Source organism: Colias croceus, chromosome 18 (genome assembly GCF_905220415.1).
Source record: "Colias croceus chromosome 18, ilColCroc2.1".
Classification (NCBI taxonomy): Eukaryota; Metazoa; Arthropoda; class Insecta; order Lepidoptera; family Pieridae; genus Colias; species Colias croceus.
The window spans coordinates 4,271,082-4,289,660 of NC_059554.1; the positions used below are offsets into that span (position 1 = coordinate 4,271,082).

At 33.8% G+C, this 18,579-nt stretch overlaps 1 protein-coding gene across 7 annotated transcripts; it reads left to right on the forward strand.

Annotated features, from left to right (window-relative positions):
- Positions 1-1,415: 1,415 nt before the first annotated feature.
- Positions 1,416-18,120, forward strand: LOC123699948 (ribosome-binding protein 1). 7 transcript variants are annotated; one of them, XM_045646998.1, is made up of 22 exons: positions 1,416-1,562; positions 2,187-2,408; positions 2,511-2,687; positions 3,474-3,656; positions 4,053-4,224; positions 4,425-4,631; positions 4,998-5,143; positions 5,236-5,348; positions 5,908-6,061; positions 6,992-7,072; positions 8,603-8,758; positions 9,569-9,674; positions 10,060-10,157; positions 10,367-10,498; positions 11,348-11,488; positions 12,531-12,635; positions 13,264-13,707; positions 14,219-14,335; positions 14,686-14,745; positions 15,233-15,331; positions 15,681-15,743; positions 16,002-18,120. In XM_045646998.1, the coding sequence occupies exons 2-22, from the start codon at positions 2,208-2,210 to the stop codon at positions 16,020-16,022; spliced, it is 2,976 nt and encodes a 991-aa protein (XP_045502954.1). In that variant the 5' UTR covers positions 1,416-1,562; positions 2,187-2,207; the 3' UTR covers positions 16,023-18,120. The 7 variants fall into 7 exon arrangements, with proteins under 7 accessions (XP_045502954.1, XP_045502957.1, XP_045502959.1 ...); XM_045647001.1 differs by having other exon boundaries at positions 2,200-2,408; XM_045646999.1 differs by lacking the exon at positions 1,416-1,562 and adding an exon at positions 1,763-1,879.
- Positions 18,121-18,579: the final 459 nt, after the last annotated feature.

Here is an 18,579-nt window from a genome sequence, read left to right on the forward strand (position 1 = left end):
CATTGCAATAAACCTAACAAGAACAATACCACAGTGTACATAATAGTAGCTAACGCTAACTCAACTATCTTCTTTCTTTATTTTTTAATATATATAAATCTGGTGTCACAATGTTTGTCTTCAATGGACTCCTAAACCACTTAACCGATTATAATAAAATTCGCACACCATGTGCAGTTCGATCCAACTTGAGAGATAGGATAGTTTAAATCTCAAATCGTTTTAGAGAAAGCGGGCGAAGCCGCAGGCGGTAAGCTAGTACTATATAAAAATTAAGTTTATCACAAGTGATAACTGCGTTAAAAACAACCGACTTCAAACTTGCACTTGCAAAAATGCCCATAAAATAAAAACTACTGGGCCTATCCGAATAAAATTTTTATGGAACCAATTCGACACTATCCCGCATCGAACAAAAAATAATCACGTAAATCGGTTCAGAAACCTCGGAGTAATCGGTGTACATACATAAAAAAAAAAATAAAAAAAACATACCGGCCGAATTGATAACCTCCTCCTTTTTTTGAAGTCGGTTAAAAAGAAGATCTTTCGGCGTGTTTATGAAATCCACAGATGAAATCAATGTAAAATAAGGTGTAACCACAGAACAGTAAGAACATAACGCTAAAAGCTCTATTATTTCAGGCAATGTAGAAAAAATGCGTTTAGCTGATCTTCTTACTTTTCTTCGAATAATATATTGTAGTGCACGGGCGATGAAGTTCTGAATTCTGATAGCATTAATCTAAATTTATAATTTGTTAAAGGTAGTTTGAAATGGGATCAGTAAAATAGTATTGCATATAACCGCCTCCAACAACACGTATTCAATATTCAAGATTTGTCATCAAAATATGACGTTATTTACATGTTTATATTATGCCCATTATGACCAAAAGTATAGTTGACTATTGTGTTGACTATTGACTATACCTAGTCTATAGTTAAATTATTGTGTGTGATTATACTAAACTAGCGGTCCGCTCTGGCCTCGTGCGTCGTGCGTGGTAGATGTTTACATTTTCTCTCCATAAGAACCATCTGTGTGCTTCAAGAATTATTATTTAAAAAAAATAACCAAATCGGTGCCGCCGATCTCGAGTTTTGCGCTTACGCGACGCGTCGCGACGTCGCGACGTCTTGCATTTGTTAAAAACTGCGAATGATTGATTGATGAATTTGAACTGGATGATGAATGTTACTTTTTTGTGTTTCATTAACTACCTCTAAATATGATGGATGGATGGACCAAGAGCTTATTAGATGGACTCATAGGGGGATGGACTTTATGAAGGAGCAATGATGGATATTATCACAGATATTATACGTTATTTGTATAATCTGGCAAAAAAAATGTGTTCTGCATAGTCTGTACAAATGACGAATGCCGATTTGTCGGCGGAGTGACAGACTGACAGTTCCTTTCATCGGCATTTTTTTGTTAAAATTAAATCAATGTTTATTGAATAATTTATATTCTAGTTCTTTGGTTTTTTACTGCATCACGATAAAGAATATTATTGATTTAATAGTTTTTTTGTAAAATATACATATTTAAAAAGGTAAGCTTATTGGTTTGATACAGTTGTCGTTATTGTTTCGTTTCCAAATAAATATTCTTATTTATTTCTTACAACAAATCACCGTATTCGATTAATATTCACTTTCTGTTAAGTAGACTTACGGTAAATATTTAAATAACACATAATAATCGTAATATAAATATCCTGTCAATAACCTTTGACATGTGTCATTGCTTACGTGTCAGCCTTCGCAGAAGCTTCGTCAATCGTAGTTCAAGTTTCTATTCCATTGCGGGATGTTTAACATTTCTAAGCGAAAAGTTATAAGGAATTAAATAATATTGCTATTGAAATTGGTACGTTTCAGTGGTCTGTGATCCTTAGAAATACAGAGAAATAAAAAACCGGTTGAATTCAAGTCTCGCACCCTCGCTATGTATTATTGTATAAGAATTTAATTAGAATTAGTCTTAGAAGTACCTACTAAGCTTTACTAATCTTATTACAAACCTTGCTTTTTATTCTTACCTTTTTTTTTCAAAAAAGTAGTCATATTCTTTCTAAACTGTCGATTTTAAAATATACTTTTTATTATAATTATCTGCATTACAATAAAAAATCAATTTTAATAGCTTGAAAAACTTAATTTTTTTTTGAGAACAGTGAGTGAATGCAGCAGGTCCCATGGAGCTGCAAGCATTGCTAGTGTTGTGTGGTGTTGGAGTCGCGGGAGTAGCTGTTCTTCTACTCATGGGTCTCTTCTCAGCATCAGGAACAAGCTATGAAGAAGCCATTGCTCAGCAACGAAAGGCAACAAGTGAACTGTTAGCTCTAGCTGAGAACAAGTCAAAGAATAAGAAAACAAACAAAAAGGCAAATAAGAAGGTAGTGTATTGGAAAATTTGTATCAAATTAATTTTATTTTGTTCTGAAAGACAGACAGAAAATAAAATCCTACAAATCACTCATTGTATGAATCTTTTATAGTTGGCGAAGAAAGAAAAGAACAAAGAAAATACCACTGCAGCAACGGGAAGTGAACCAGAAAGTGAAGCACCGGCTGAGAGTGGAGTTGAAGATGAACCGGTGTCAGTAAAACCACATGTAGAATTTAGTCCACCTGTTGTTGTCGAAGTGCCAACTGAACCTCCACTAAACATCAAGGTGAGCATTAGTGATAATATCATTTGATTATTGTTATAACCAGCTACATTATTTTGAGCATTATAGACAGTGTCCAGCCTAGCTTGTATTGTAATGTCCAAAATACTGTATATATAATATAAATTTGTTATTTATACATTTTGTAAATAATATTGCTTCTTATTAGAATGTGTCCATGTATTTTTTTAATTGTAATAACATTATTTAAAAACTTTTAACAAAATTTTCTATTTATAATTTATTCTCTAAATAATATTGGGTGAAGTTCTACTATATTTAGTCATTTCTTTGTGATTATTTATATAAAAATCTGTATTCTTACCTGCAATCTTATCAGTATTATTATATTTTTGTAACCTTTTGAAGTTGGATTTCATGAAGTTATCACATCTATAATAATATAATTAAACATTCATATCATATCATCTTTGTTTTAATGCATTTTTTGGGGTTTGGTTATACAATTTATTGGTCTATAAATATATGCATGTTACACACTTTTTTTATTTAGATTATATATTTATTGGCTTGCTTATGGGACTATTTATACCTGAATCATTATTTCTAATGTATCTGGATATTTATTACATTCACATATAAAATATAAAGTCTCGCTCACATTCAACCAAATGCTTTGACACTGTTAACCAAATAAACAATAATATACAAATATCACATCCCCCCTCCTTTACGAAAAATATCGAATTTGTTTACCTTAGGCACCTTGCGTATGATGTTATGTGATTATTGAGGCAATAATTAAGGGGAAGCAAAATGTATGTACAGATTCGCAAACGCGGCAAGGATTCTAAAGTAAAGCCGATTCTTGTAAACAAAGAGGATCCGAGCTGCGTTAGCGATCCGAGCACGCTCCCCGATACTACGGTTACGACAGCCGTCAACCATTTCGAGGAGATGCAACCTAAGGATGAGTTCGAGTTGTTACATTCTACACTCTCTGGGGACAAAGTGAGTCCCTCACTTAAACCCTTCCACTCACGCTTTTGTATTAGACGTTGTGTTTTGTGTTTTATGTATTGTAATAATAAACTAAGAGCATCTTATACAACCTATATTATTTATTATGTGTCATGTACATACATGTTATATTATTTTTTATATGATTAGTTTATTTCATGTAACCTGACTAACTTATATTTTTGTGGTAATTTGTTTTAGTGCAGTGTCCTATACAACAATTACACATTTGATAACATCAAACAAAGTGCATGTGAATGAATCAATTCTGGTTTGCACGAAATGGCAATGAGACATTGTTGTCTTTCCAATTTGTATTTTTAACCATAATTATACATATTAAAGTTAAATATTCTTCAAATATTTATCCTTATAATATTTTGTTAGGCAACTGAACCTAAAGAAGAGGTTGTAGAGAAGAAAGAAATCAAAGAGAATAAGCCAAAGCAAGCTAAAGGTGGTGCTAAGGTACAACCAAAACCTGTGGTAGAGGCTGTTAAGGAGGAGGCTTCCCGTGAACGTCGCAATAGCGGTGAAGCTCCCAAGGAACAAAGAAAGGGTATATTTTAATATAAATATTATGTTTGTTTTAATTTAGTCAGTTCAGTCTTATGTGATTTTGGATTTTATGTGTTTTATTATATACAGTTTTATTTTAGCCCAAGTGAATTAAACTCACAACTGCATTTTCTTAAGTTCAGCACATAGAAAATCATATAATTATAAAATATGTAGTTCTTATAAAGATGTTTATTACAGCAAAGAAAGTAGAGAAGAAAGCAGTGGAAGAAGGTACAGTCGCAGAAGAGATTGTGCCCCCGCTTAATGCTCCACAGCCAAGCGAGCTCACAACCGAGAAGCTCTTGAAGCAGGCGCTCGTCGCCGCGCCCCCCGCGGTCCCGGCGCCTTCGCCCCCCGCGAAGGGCAAGAAGAAGAAGGCCGAGCCCAATGTGCTTTCACTTATGGGTCAGTTGAGATTTTAAAATAATGTTTGTCTGTAATACATTTCAAATTTTATGTTGTATTTAATATTTATAATAAAAGTGACTTCTTCTAGAAGCACTTCCGAATTGTCGTAGTTTTATCAGTTACCACCAATTCAGAAAGCATTTCATACAGGGAAGAACCGGCAAGAATCTCCTTAGTTGCTCTTTTAATTTCAATTTTACAATTAAATTTGAATGTAAAATTGTATTTCAATAAATTTATATTTTTAATCATTATTGCGTGATAACGATACGCTAACATAATAATATGCAAATTATTATCTTATTTGGCTATCAATACTACAAAAATAATAATACAAAAATAAATGAAAAAAATGTTGAACAGCGGGCGATAGCGGCGGCGTATCTGTGAGCGAATTGGTTCGAGTGGTGAAGGAAGCGTCTCTCTCTCGCACCGAGATACAGATCCTTACCGATGCTTTGTTGAACAAACAGCATGACCCTCTGCCTGAACACTCTGAATGGACTGAGGTAATTTATTATACAACCAAATAAATGTGTGGTATTATTTTAATTAATACTTTAATATGTAATAATTAAACAATTTGATCAATTGTTCTCAGGGCCCTAATGATCCTATGCAAAAACTGAAGAAACAACTTGCTGATAAAGAAAAGGCACTTGCTGATGAAATTGAGGCATCTCAAGCATTACATGCTAAACTGAAGGAATTGAGGTAAGTTTTTTTAATTAGGCTTACCGGTGTGATTAAAAAAACATGCAATTATATCTTGTGATTATGCATAATATTGTATCATTGTTAAAACATATTTACAATTATACAATTTATTTTTAAATAAACATAAATTATATTCTTTTAAGATAGTCTTGTATCTGTACATACTCATACCAGTGTAGTATGTTGTATGTACGGTACAAGTAGGGTGTATAAATAGCTACACAGTTCTTGTAGTGTATATCAACATCATGAATACAAAACAAATATGAAATAATAATAATAACTGCCATCGACTGTCTTTCCGAGGAACTACGATTTGAGTTATTTTAAGAAAAAAGCATATGTGTTTCTTTAAAGACCAAAAGCACACCGCTACACCTAATTCACGGTTAGCTCCACCTTTCTCCTTAAGACCGTTTTTATCCCATCCCATTTCCCTCTATGGTAGGCAACACCCATAACGTATGTTATGGACGTCTATGGGCGACGCACTTTGCCATCTCTGCTCGTTTGCCTTCCAATACTATAAAGAAAAAAAAAATACGATATGAACCAGGGGCCTGCTAAACGCGGAGCGCGGTCGCGCGGCGGCGGCGAGCCGGGCGGCGGAGCAGGCGGCGGCGGCGGCGCGCGCCGAGCTGCACACGCTGCAGACCCGCCTGCAGCGCCTCATGGACGACAACCACGCGCTCGCGCAGGACAAACTCGTCGTACGTATAGTGCACTAGCTCACTAAAACCTAATCTACACTAATATTATAAAGCTGAAAAATTTGTTTGTTTGAAAGCGCTAATCTCGGGAACTACTGGTCCGATTTGAAAAATTCTTTCGATGTTAGATAGCATTTATCGAGGAAGGTTATTATAGGCTATATATCAGCATGCTACGACCAACAGGAGTGGAGCCACGGGGGTGAAACCGCGCGGAGCAGCTAGTAAATTATATACTAAAACCTTCCTCTTGAATCTATTAAAAAAAAACCGCATCAAAATCCGTTGCGTAGTTTGAAAGATTTAAGCTTAACAAAGGGACATAGGGACAGAGAAAATAACTTTGTTTTATACTATGTAGTGATATTATACACGCCCGTGGTACATATTTCGCAATAAAAGGTAGCTTATGTTTTTTTTTCAGAGTCTAAAGATTGTCTGTACCAAGTTTCATCAAAATCGGTTGAGAGGTTTAAGCGGGAAAGTGCAACAGACAGACAGACAGACAGAGTTACTTTCGCATTTATAATATTAGAGGGGATTGTAGAAAAAATGAGTATGAATGAATGATTATAATTTATTGCTATGAAAATAAACAGAAATGTGTAATATGAAAATATGATGAAGTATGTATAATTTATAATATTGTTGACCTTTTGATGTTTCGATCGACCTAAAGTTATTGCTGATCGAAACATCAAAAGGTCAATGTGGATGTATTGATGAGAAGTTCAGATGGATTAGTAATTCAGATTTTGTACATGCTCGTTTTTGTACTCTAGCTCAGCACTAAAAGATTTTTTCAAATATAGTTCGCGCGAACTAATCCGTGGACAGAAAGCTGTACATTTTTCAGTTATTATGAAAAAAAATATGATAATGGTTGCCCGTACTTTACAATTATTATAACACTTTTACTATTTTTTGTAGCTTCAAGCAAAATTGGGAGAAGAGGGTGAAGCCCAAGCGCAACGAGTTCAAATGGAAATGCATATTCAAAGATTATCTGAGGTGAGTAAATATATTAAAATTAACATCACAGACAGAAATTATAACTCTAGCGGGGCATATCTGCTCATACGTACTGGTATTGTTAAAACTTAAAAAAAAAAAATGTTGTGTGGTTTTATGAAACCACGGTAAAAGTGAAACTTTTTTTCACACTATAGACATTAACTAAAAATTATCGTATTTGTACGATAATTACCGTACGTATCGTGCGTCACGCGACATGCGCTACACAGACCAAAAAGTTTGAGACGATGTAATAAAAGTTTCACTTTAAAAAAAATAGATTGTGAATGGAGCAGAAAAAATTTGCAAAAAAACAATTAACAGATTAACAACTATATCAATGTAATGTATATGTTACCGGAAATTTATGTAATCCGTCATTGTATACAATTCCTAGGAAATGTATAGAATTCCTAAAATCGCTCGGAAATGTGTGAAATAAATTATTTTATACACATTTCCTAGGAAATCTATACATTTCCTAAATAGCAATCGGAAATGTAAAACATTTAAGATATTGATATGTCGTAGACAAATTGTATATAATCTGGCCGTTTACAAACGGTCGGCATTTTGTAGTAACTATTGTCGATAATTCGTAATCAGAAATTTTTGGTTTGGATAAGGGGGTGGGTTAGGTTAGGTTCGTGTTTTTTAAAACTACACAGAAATAGGAGCCCCAAGAAGTGGGGCTCCGTCAGCTCGCGACCGTCTTTTTGTAGAATTTTGGAAAAAGACGAATTTTCGGCATATTAAAACAGCTAGCCGTAATGTAATACGGCGGATTATACAATTCGACTGCGCCAAATATACGCGGGGACAGCGGGACGAGGGGACTGATTACTTGCCAAATGAAAATTTGATTTTAAAAGAATAAATATAAGTTGATTTTGTGATATTTACGTTAAAAGTTAGAAAGTTGATTTTTAAAATGTTAATTAGTAAGATAATAATATGAACATAATATTATTACAATTTTACGGTATGACTGTTACCCGATTGTATCAATAAGAGCTATAATAAAAAAAAATAACAACGTGTTTTATTACAGAAAGCATTTACTTTACACATTTCCTAATACGATATGCGAATTGTATACAATTCCTAGGAAGAGTATACATTTCCTAGGATATGCATGCATTAAATAGTTTTTTAAACAATATTTTATACATTTCCTAAATGGTATCGGAATTGTACACATTTCCTTGATTTCATACATTTCCATTAACATATACATTGAAAGCGCGCAGGATGTCGCGTCTTTTCAGCGCATAGGATGGTATACGATTGGGGAACTCTTGTCAAAAAAAGCTTATTTTTTACTTCTGCACACTATTATCAGTCAGCACTAGAGTTATTTGCCGCTACTTTACAAGTGTATCAATTTGCGTGATTACGGTCTCGTACGTTTTAAAAGTAATCCTTTTAACCTATTGAGCCCCAAGCGGCCCGATCGGTGTGGTTCCGGTGCCTGAGTTATTACAAACGATTCAACGATATATTATTTAATTTCAATATTGTATACAGGCGGAAGCAACATTAGTACAGCAGCTGACAGCTCTCCAGGCGGAGCTAAACGCACGTGTGCTAGAGGCGGGGCAGGCGCGGTGCGAGGCGGGCGCGGCGAGAGACTCCATGATGATGGCTCAGCAACATGCCGCCGACCTCGCGCAGCAGCTGCAGGTGAGCGACTGCGCTACAAACGGGAAATGTTGGAGACGAGACCGCTACTATTTTTCACCGCGCGGATTTTTTTCGCAATTCTGTAAACACATTGAATGTAGAGGGCGAACCTAGACGTACTGCGGATTCGGGCGGAAAATAATTCTGAGATTTGTTGCAAGTTGAATGCTAAACATACATATTTATTTTTTTATTATTGGCTATGTCGGCACTGCGGTATAAATTCGCGCGTTTCACTCAGACGTGCAATAGACCCATCCTCATTTACATGACCCATTTTACACACTCATACTCGGTTGAAAACTGAATTTAACTGAAAAAAATCATGCGAATTTTATTTCGCAGTGCGTACTCGGTATAATTTTGATTGAAGAATTTAATACCCGAGAATAAAAACTACGCGTTGATATTCACGCAGTACAGCCTTATATTTGGACAGCTGGAAACTTGAGACCTTTTACGAGCGATTTTAGAGAATGCAAGTTTTAATTATTTACTTCCTTGCAATTTTATAATAACCTACTTACAAAAAATGTCATCTTTATATATAAAAACACTAGCTTTCCACCCGCGGCATCGCACGCGCAGTCAAAGAAAAACCCGCATAGTTCCCGTTCCCATGGGATTTCCGGGATAAAACCTTTCCTATGTCCTCTCTCGGGTATCAAAATATCTCTATACCAAATTGCATGCAAATTGGTTCAGTAGTTAAGGCGTGATTGAGTAACAGACAGACAGAGTTACTTTCGCATAATTATAATATTAGTATGGATTGTTAGTATAATTAACGATGTACCCATCCATGTCCAGGAGGCGAATCGCTTGTACGCGGAGCTGGAGCAGCAGCGGCAGTGCGCTGTGCACGCCGACCAGCTCGCGCAGCAGGACCTGCGGCAGGCACAGCAGCGACTCGCCGGTATGGAATTACTAATTATAGTAACACCGAGGTAGAAATAGATAATAGCGTGTGTGCTGACCACACGTGTCAGAAGTGAAACTTCCTTGGCAAGTGAAGATATCAAAATTGTCGCCTTACTTCATGATGACGGTATTGCCATATACATAAAAATACTACAATATCCGGATATTAATTTGTTAGTTGTAATGCGCACTAACCATAGAAAAATAATAAAAAATATATAAGAAAAATAATAAAATAGATACTAGCAAAGCAAAATTGGTGCATTTCTGACCCGCAATATTTTACGCACAGACAGACAATAAAACAACATGAAATTCAATATGAATAATTAACTTGCGCGACGTGATTTCTATACATATTTTTTTATCTGTGTAAATAGATCTCCAGAATGAAGTTCAAAGAGCAACCGCACGAGCGCAGACAGCTGAGAGCAGTTTAGACAAAGTGAAGGAGGACTACGAAAAACAAAAGGAAGAGGTTAGTGGGGGATTCTATTCTTCAGTAATTATTTGATTTGAACCAACCAAACACATTTATGTTAATTTTTAAAGTGAAGAAACTATTTTCGATAGTACCTATATGAAACGAACATTGCAATAAATTTGAAAGTTGCGATAAATTTGAAAATATGATTTTTTCTTAATTAATATTACACCATACATAAATATTAAATATGTATGTTATAGCTATCAAAGGAGGTCGCTTCTCTTCGCGAACAGCTAGCAGCGAGGGAAAGCGAACTGGCTGAAATCAAAATGATGAAAGTTACACCCGCGCAAAATGGCTTGCCGGTCAACGATGCTAATGAACAACAGAAGGTATGTTGGTGTATTTAATATTACATAATAATAAATATAGTATATAAGCATAACTACACGCTGCATGAAGATAAACTCATGACATTGATCCTTGATTGACTGTACACTTACAAAGTTTATTGTAGTATCAGAAACGGGAAATAGTTTTTAACATTATATGTATTGTAAATTTAGAAACTAGAATCTTTAAAATATAGTAAATTGGTTCAGTATTATGTGCTTTTATCCTAACAAACAATAGAAGGGACCTTTATTATTGCACTACAAATCTACACTAATATTATAAAGAGGAAAACGTTGTTTGTGTGATTGTAATGAATAGGCTCATTAAAACTACTGGACCGATTTTAAAAATTCTTTCACCATTCGAAAGCTACATTATCCACGAGTAATATAGGCTATATATTATCACGCTAAGACCAACAGGAGCGGAGCCACGCGGGTGAAACCGCGCGGCACAGCTAGTATTATAATAAAGTAATAAATGCACTTTATTCAGCACCAAGTAAATATGTACATATAAAAAAGAAACAGACAATATTATGTTATAAAGCTAAAAAGGCGGCCTTATCGCTACTAAGCGATTTCTATCAGGCAACCTATGGGTAGGATTTTGCAGATTAAATTCATATAACTAGGTTTCCGCCCGCGTTTTCAAAGAAAAACCCGCATAGTTCCCGTTCCCGAGGGATTTCCGGGATAAAACCTATCCTATCTCTCAAGTTGGATCGAACTGCACATGGTGTGCGAATTTTATTATAATCGGTTAAGTGGTTTAGGAGTCCATTGAGGACAAACATTGTGACACGAGATTTATATATTAGATAAGATAAGATTGATAATATACAGGCAGCGGAGTTAGCCAAAGTGGAGAGTGTGGTGGAAGCTCTCCGCAGAGAGCTGAGCTCTGCGCAGGCTGACAACCAGCAGCAGAAGGAACAGCTGGCGCAGGTGCTGCAGCAGCTGGAGCATTACAAGGAGAAGAATAATGTAAGTTTAAGACAAATAAATAAATAAACATTTTGAGTTGGCTGCAGTTTGTGTTATGTTGCTTAAAGAAGTATGTTGTGTCCGTGGTTGATATTAGGCGTAGTATTGCGTTATTGAGGAGAAATAATTATTTAAATATATATGTATTTCTATAAGTGTGTATGGTAAACGAGATAAAACTTCTTAATAAATTATTTCTATTTACAAAATCGGAACCCACGCACCCGTTATATTCATATTTCATATATACCCACAGATTTGCGAGAATAGCCAGTCTGATTCACTGCTTTGTTCTGATTATTGAAAATGACGAGATATTTAAAATGACCCTAAAATTTAATTAACTCATGATATAGAACATGCAGTAAAATCAGTACAAATTTTTGCACAATCAAAATAGTTTTAATATTCTATATTTACAAAGCTTAACACACATTCTCATTATATTGTGTTACACAGTCTGCATATTATACAAATGAAGACTTATTTACGTAGGTTTTCTTACATTCTACATATACTGTATGACGACAGCTATTATTTAATTCGCAGCTCTGCAAATCTTATATATATAAAATTCCCGTGTCACAATGTTAGGTTACCATACTTCTCCAAAACGGCTGGACCGATTCTCATGAAATTTTCTGTGGATATCGGGTAAGTCTGAGAATCGGCCAACATCTATTTTTCATATGTACCACGGGCGAAGTAATATGTATATGAACAATATCCCTGCATGAATTTTAACTTAGAATATTTAATTTACTAATTTTATTTGTACTCAAAAAGTGATTATGAATTATTGGCATTTCACTAAAAGCACCGCCGATTTGGAATGTTTCTTCAACCTATCTACACCCTGAGAAAAATCGGCTAGACGATCTATAAACTCTTTAAAATTTAACAGAATTTAAGTACATTGTCTACCTATACTATCCCATACCTTATTCATAATCATAACATTATCTATTTCTTACATTCTATTCTTCCATAATATTATAATACACTAAACTTTCAACTAATTTTTTTGACTCCAATCACTCAGGAGTTGCGAACTAAAAACTGGAAAGTAATGGAGGCCTTACAAAGCGCTGAAAGATCGCTGCAGGCTAAAGCGTCCAGCGCGTTGCCGGCCCAAGGCACGACGTCTGTAAGTGTCGTTACTTATAATAACGTGCAACGTGTTATTTTTGATTTCCATTATATTTTTTCATATGGTCCATTTTAATTATTAATAACCTGGTCAAATTCATTTTTCTTCAATTCATTTTTAACGTAAAATTGAAAGAACCATTATATTAAAAAAAATGAAATAATGTTGAATGGATAAATCAACGGTTATCCTATATATATTATATATTATATATTGATCGGATACTAAAAGAAGGATATAATCTTTAGCCATATGGTTAACAAAATCATTCATAGTAAAAGACAATGTTCATTAGTCTCTGAAATCAAAAGGAACAGGTTGTATTAACTCACTATCCTCTAACGTCATTCGGTATAAGCTCTTTGGCCGGCTTCGCTTTGTATATACGCTAATAGTGCTATGTTTAAAAGTACCTTATATAATCGTAAACAGAAAACAAGATTATCGTAATCTAGAAATGAAAGAAATATATCCTTACGTTCCTATATATCTATAGTTGCTTCGAGAATGCGTTAGTGTATTTTTATAGTTTATAAAAATGTATCATATTTCCTATTTAGATGCTAAATAAATTAAGTGTAATCCAATGAATCGACTATTTGCTAATGTTACAATTTGTTAACAGGAAGCAAAAACAAGGGCAGAGGAGACAAATTACAATGAAGTGATAAATGTTCTTCGCGCTGTGTGTCCCTCAGCTGTTCCTGCAAACTCAACCGGCTCTGAATGGATCAAAGTATTCGCCGATAACATCAAAATTGAGTTACAAAAGAAAGAAGCTGAAAAGGCATCCTTCGAAAAGTCGCTAAAGGAAAAGCTCTTGGAAAAAGAAAATGAAAAGAAACAGCTTGAAAGTGAGATGCAAAAGAAACTCTTACAGAAAGAGAATGAGAGGAAGAAATTGGAGGGTGAGGTGCAGAAAAAGTTACAAGAGACTGAAGTTGTAAGGAAGCAGTTGGCGGAAAGTTCGCAAAAGGCACCCGCAGATTCGAGACTCGGCGAGTTAGCCGCGCAAAATGAGCAATTACAGGCCTTAGTCGACAAATACAAGAGAATTATTGATGATACGGTAAGAAGATACTAAAAATGTTTCTTATGTGCTATATTAAAAATACTAACTACTACATTAATTTTATTCCTAGTTAGGTTGCAAACGACGTTGCTGTGTAGTTACACAGCAACGTCGTTTAGCACAGCCGGTGGTAATGCGCCCTTTTTTGCAATCCATTAAACATATTATACATATAGTTTAATTAAAAAATATTTGAATATATTATACATTGAGATAATATTACTATGGAGGAGACACCACGCACAAAATCTGTGCGCCATTTTTTTGCTCTAACTAAGTTTTAAAAATTATTATCTAGTTAGGTACTTACCGATGAAAGCACTTTTCCGTATTATTTGTATTATTTGTGCAATATCGTAACACACACGAAGGCATATTTGATGCATTTCACTTTAAAACACCATATGGCGTATGTTGAGCGGAACATAAGTGATGTAGGCGGTGTCGTCTCCATATGTATATCTCAATGATATTATATTTAATTTGAATTAATGAAACCCATTGACAGGAGGGTGTACTAAGCCGGTTACAACAGAACGTGGCCATAGAGGAGAGTCGCTGGGCGCAGCAGCTCGCCGACAAACAGAAGGAGCTGGACGACCTGAGGCACAGGACTGTTTCACAGGTATACACTGTACTTATTGCTCATGATATACCTGACTTAAATATGCATGCATTAATTTAATACTTAAAGATTTTTTTTCCATATAAAAAAAAAACACATCATTTTCCTATTCGATCGATCCATTAGCCTATTTACAGATACGTCAGCACAAACGTAGAAATTTATTTAAAAAAAACTATTGCAGTTCACACTTTCTTTAAATTTCTGCCAAATCAGTTTATTTTTGTAACAGAAAGAAAAAAAATTACATCCCATATATTTTATAGTTTATTGCATAATGGGACACAATCGGTAAATACGCAAATACAACATTTCTAATCATGGCTAAAATAGAGTGACTTTTCATGTAGGACCCAGTGGCGTTTGCATACTCCTGCATAGAAAAGTCATTACCTTCAATCGTAGAAGAGGTATATTTTAATTGACTTGATCGTTTCTTAGTGTCGTTTTTACGTGGTTTTCTTGGTATTTTCCTGTTTTGTGTCACTCGATTTAAAAGAAATCGCAGTCCGAAAACACTTATACTGTTTATGTTGTTATCATTGAACAAAAAAATATATTTATATGTATACATATGGACTGGTTTAAAACAAATATATAAGTAACTTCTGTTTCAAATTTTAAAAATTAATACTGGTTGGATTTCACAACACGTGTTTCCATCATCATTTATTGCACTATTTGTGTTCCTTGTTTTATTGTTATGGCAATATTTATGTATTATTCTGATGCAGTTTTTGCGTTTTTATTTGTGTGAATTGTTGCATTGGTGCCGGAATTTTTTGATCATAATTATTATTTGAAGGCAAAAATAATCGAAATAATATGGATGGAATTTTTTAATAAGAATTAAATAGTGTGCACACTTTAATTTTATTCTTATTTTTATATTAAAAGATGCAGAACAAAATTGATCAACTGCAGAGTGAACTGCAAAAGGCACAGAAAACGAAGAGCCACAATGTCACCTTTGCTGAGGCAGAACGACTTACAGAGGTATGTTCTATTGTAACTTACCATGGTATTCTCTTACATTCTCCTCTCCCTATTATTTCAGAAAGAAAGTGAAAGTGTTAACGACTTCATCATATGACATCCGTTATCTCCGCCTATAGTCTTAAGAGCCAGCGCGTACGAGCAACTTTGTCTCCGCAACTATTTTGTCTCTCCCATCGATTTGTATGGGGAGTTGCGTCGCTACGTGCGCGCACTTTCATACTAGCCCATGGGTGGGAGAGACAAAATAGTTGCGGAGACAAAGTTGCTCGTGCGTGCTGGCTCTAACTGACATTTTTTTTATACGGTTAGTAAATGAGTATACTAAAAATATATCTGTTTATTACAGGAAAAGCTGATATCTAGTCTCTCAGATAAACATGAAATCGACGTACACAATGGTCCATTAAAGGTGAATTTCTTATTACATAATAACATTTAAATAGCGTTGAGCTTATAAACGTTTTTAGTTCGTTTTCTTTTACGAGTGCTACTATTCGAGTAGTTGTAGCTTTTATGTCAAGGCATTAGAAATTATAATATGCTATTTTCATGTATTTTAACAACAGTTTAAATGAAAATAAAGAAGATCCTATTTATATTGTTCTTTGACTTTTCTTTAGCATGAAGTGTAATCAGGAAAAGTATTAATATAATACGATATTTACAGGCATCTCTGGGAGAGAAATAACGAATAGAAAATTCAACACGAACAAGAATATTAGTAGGCGATCGTTGCATGCATTCGGTGCGTTCACACGAGTGCCGGTAACGTATTGGCCACTTGACATACACTGCCGCTGCCAACTTGTTAAAATTTTCTAACGAATTGTCTTAGTAAATTTATATCGACTTTTGGCAAACATTCTGGCTCTTTAGTTAACTTATTTCCACGTTATTTGAATGCGTAGATTCAAAATAACATTTAGCATCACTCTCAACGCCATGTAGAATCGATAAGTGAGATTACAATTTCGTGCTTATTTCTGTTACATTGTATGATATCTATTGTGTATATAAAATCCATTTAATTCTAAGGTATATATGCTAATTTACACAGTGTACTGAACATTTTTTGCGAATACCCTCGATTTTGTTTTTGACATTGATATTAGATAATTTTGCTCAGGGATAAATTAATTGAATATTAACATGATTTGAAATGTTGAGTAGTGATAAAAAATATAAAAGACATTTGTAAAGGTACAACATAAGTGTTTTACAGTTGTTGCAATATTCATTGCTTAGGAAATTATTTGAAATTGTATAAGTTGTATTGTCAATCGGATTTCTTTCAATATTTATTGATTTTGGCGCAACATTGTATACGACTTAGTTTTTTATAATTGATGTCAAAATTAACCTGTGTTTTTTGTACAGGATTAGGTAATTGTCTAAATTATTCTGACCACACATTATGTGACGATATTTTCATGAAAGTGAAACTGTGATTTAAATTATGTACTTTGTGTTGTAGCAGAACTGAGATACAAAACTTATTTCCTAATAGCACTACTGATACTGTTCGTGCTTGGCTCTTCACGTATGAACATACTTTAATGGTGTAATGTTAAGTAAAGCAGCTTATATAATTTAGACTAAATAAAAATTGACTAATTAGATGCGTAAAAATTATTAAGGCTCTCCCATACATAAGACTGACATAAAAAACTTTTTTTTTTTTTTATAATATAAAGATTTAAAATTCGAATACAAGAGCCATGAATTACAAAAAATGTTCAGTTTGATTTGAACAGCGATAGAAGATGTATCGGATCTTTATATTCTCGTGTGTGAGAGCCTTTATAATATAGAATTGTTTATTGTGTGAAATTAGATTTAGACATAAACTATTGCTCGCCTACAGTCTTCTGGGTGATACAAGTGCAAATTGATATAAAAATAACTCTTATGTAACTTTGATTTATTTACGTCATATTATGTTTACCGTTACGATATATATAAACTTTAATCATAATTAACAACTTACAAAATAAATCCCTGTATTTAGATTTAATTTATTCTTCATTTTGCAATATTTTCAAAAAAGCAATTATTTGGGTGTTTCTATTTAAATTATTTAAAATTATAAGTTATTCCGAATTTAATTAAACGTGTGTTTGGACAATTTTAGGGAGTGTTATTTATTTTTAAAGATTTATTTATAGCTTTTGTACTAGTGCATAATCATTTTTCAGTGCCTTAGAATAAGATTTGAATTTGATAAGTCGACTGTTTTATTTTCCTTTAATGTAATAATAAAATTATAAAATGCATGTTAACATTAAGTTTAATAGTTATTGCCATTTTTATTACGCTGATGTATTTGAACTATTTGAACACGATAATATTTTAAGGGTAAGCATATTTTCGGGGTTTTGAAGCAAGTATATTGCAAGTTAATATAAATCGATGCAATCTTAATTAATACAGATCTTTAAAGTAATCATTAAATAAGCGAACCTTAACTATTCGCACAATACGTTTTAATCTGATTTCCAGTTGTTGAATCAACATAAGAAATATTTTTAATGAAAAGCATTGTAATTCTATTCGACTAAAAACTGTCAATGCCTGATCAATGAATCTAATGAAATCTTCCTGTTTCTTAAATTAATAAGTGTTTCAATAGTGCAGTATATCGTGAATTACTGTGTCAAATGTCCAGAATTGAAATATTTAAAACTAGACATAATATTTAAACTTAATGATTTATATTGTAATAAGATCGGTCATATAAAGCTCGTAATTTTTAGATAAAGATATAATCAAATAAAATATTTCTACAACTTGTATGTGTTATTATTTTCTCTTAAGTTTGATTTTAGGAATCCATTCAGAAGACACATAGGTATTTGTTTATAATATATTTTCATAACGTAATTCGACAGACGACAGTATAAAGGATTATGGGGTGCAATTTCTTAATACCACTTGGAAGGTCCACCTCCATGTGGTAGTTAAAGTTAACAGATTTTAGTCGGTTCTCTTCCCAAATGTGGTACCTAAGCGAATTTTCGGATATCTGAATGCAATTCTTTGAATAATCAGACCTTCGTTAACTCATAAAAGCTGCTGAAAGGTGAGAGTTTATATGAGTATGTACGTATAGAACAATTCCGGATCATGAAATAACGGTGGTTCGTGGTAAGTAATAAATAATTACTTATGTTTAAAATGACATGTCATGCACATTTCATATATCTCTCTTCGTTAATTCCTAAATAGAGTATAAACCCCTCTACACA

Bases quoted from the DNA above. Each gene is read 5' to 3' on its own strand.
- LOC123699948 (XM_045646998.1), top strand. From the start codon at position 2,208: ATGGAGCTGCAAGCATTGCTAGTGTTGTGTGGTGTTGGAGTCGCGGGA. The intron at 12,636-13,263 runs GTAAGTGTCGTT...ATTTGTTAACAG, and splicing joins CGGCCCAAGGCACGACGTCT to GAAGCAAAAACAAGGGCAGA. The intron at 13,708-14,218 runs GTAAGAAGATAC...ACCCATTGACAG, and splicing joins AGAGAATTATTGATGATACG to GAGGGTGTACTAAGCCGGTT.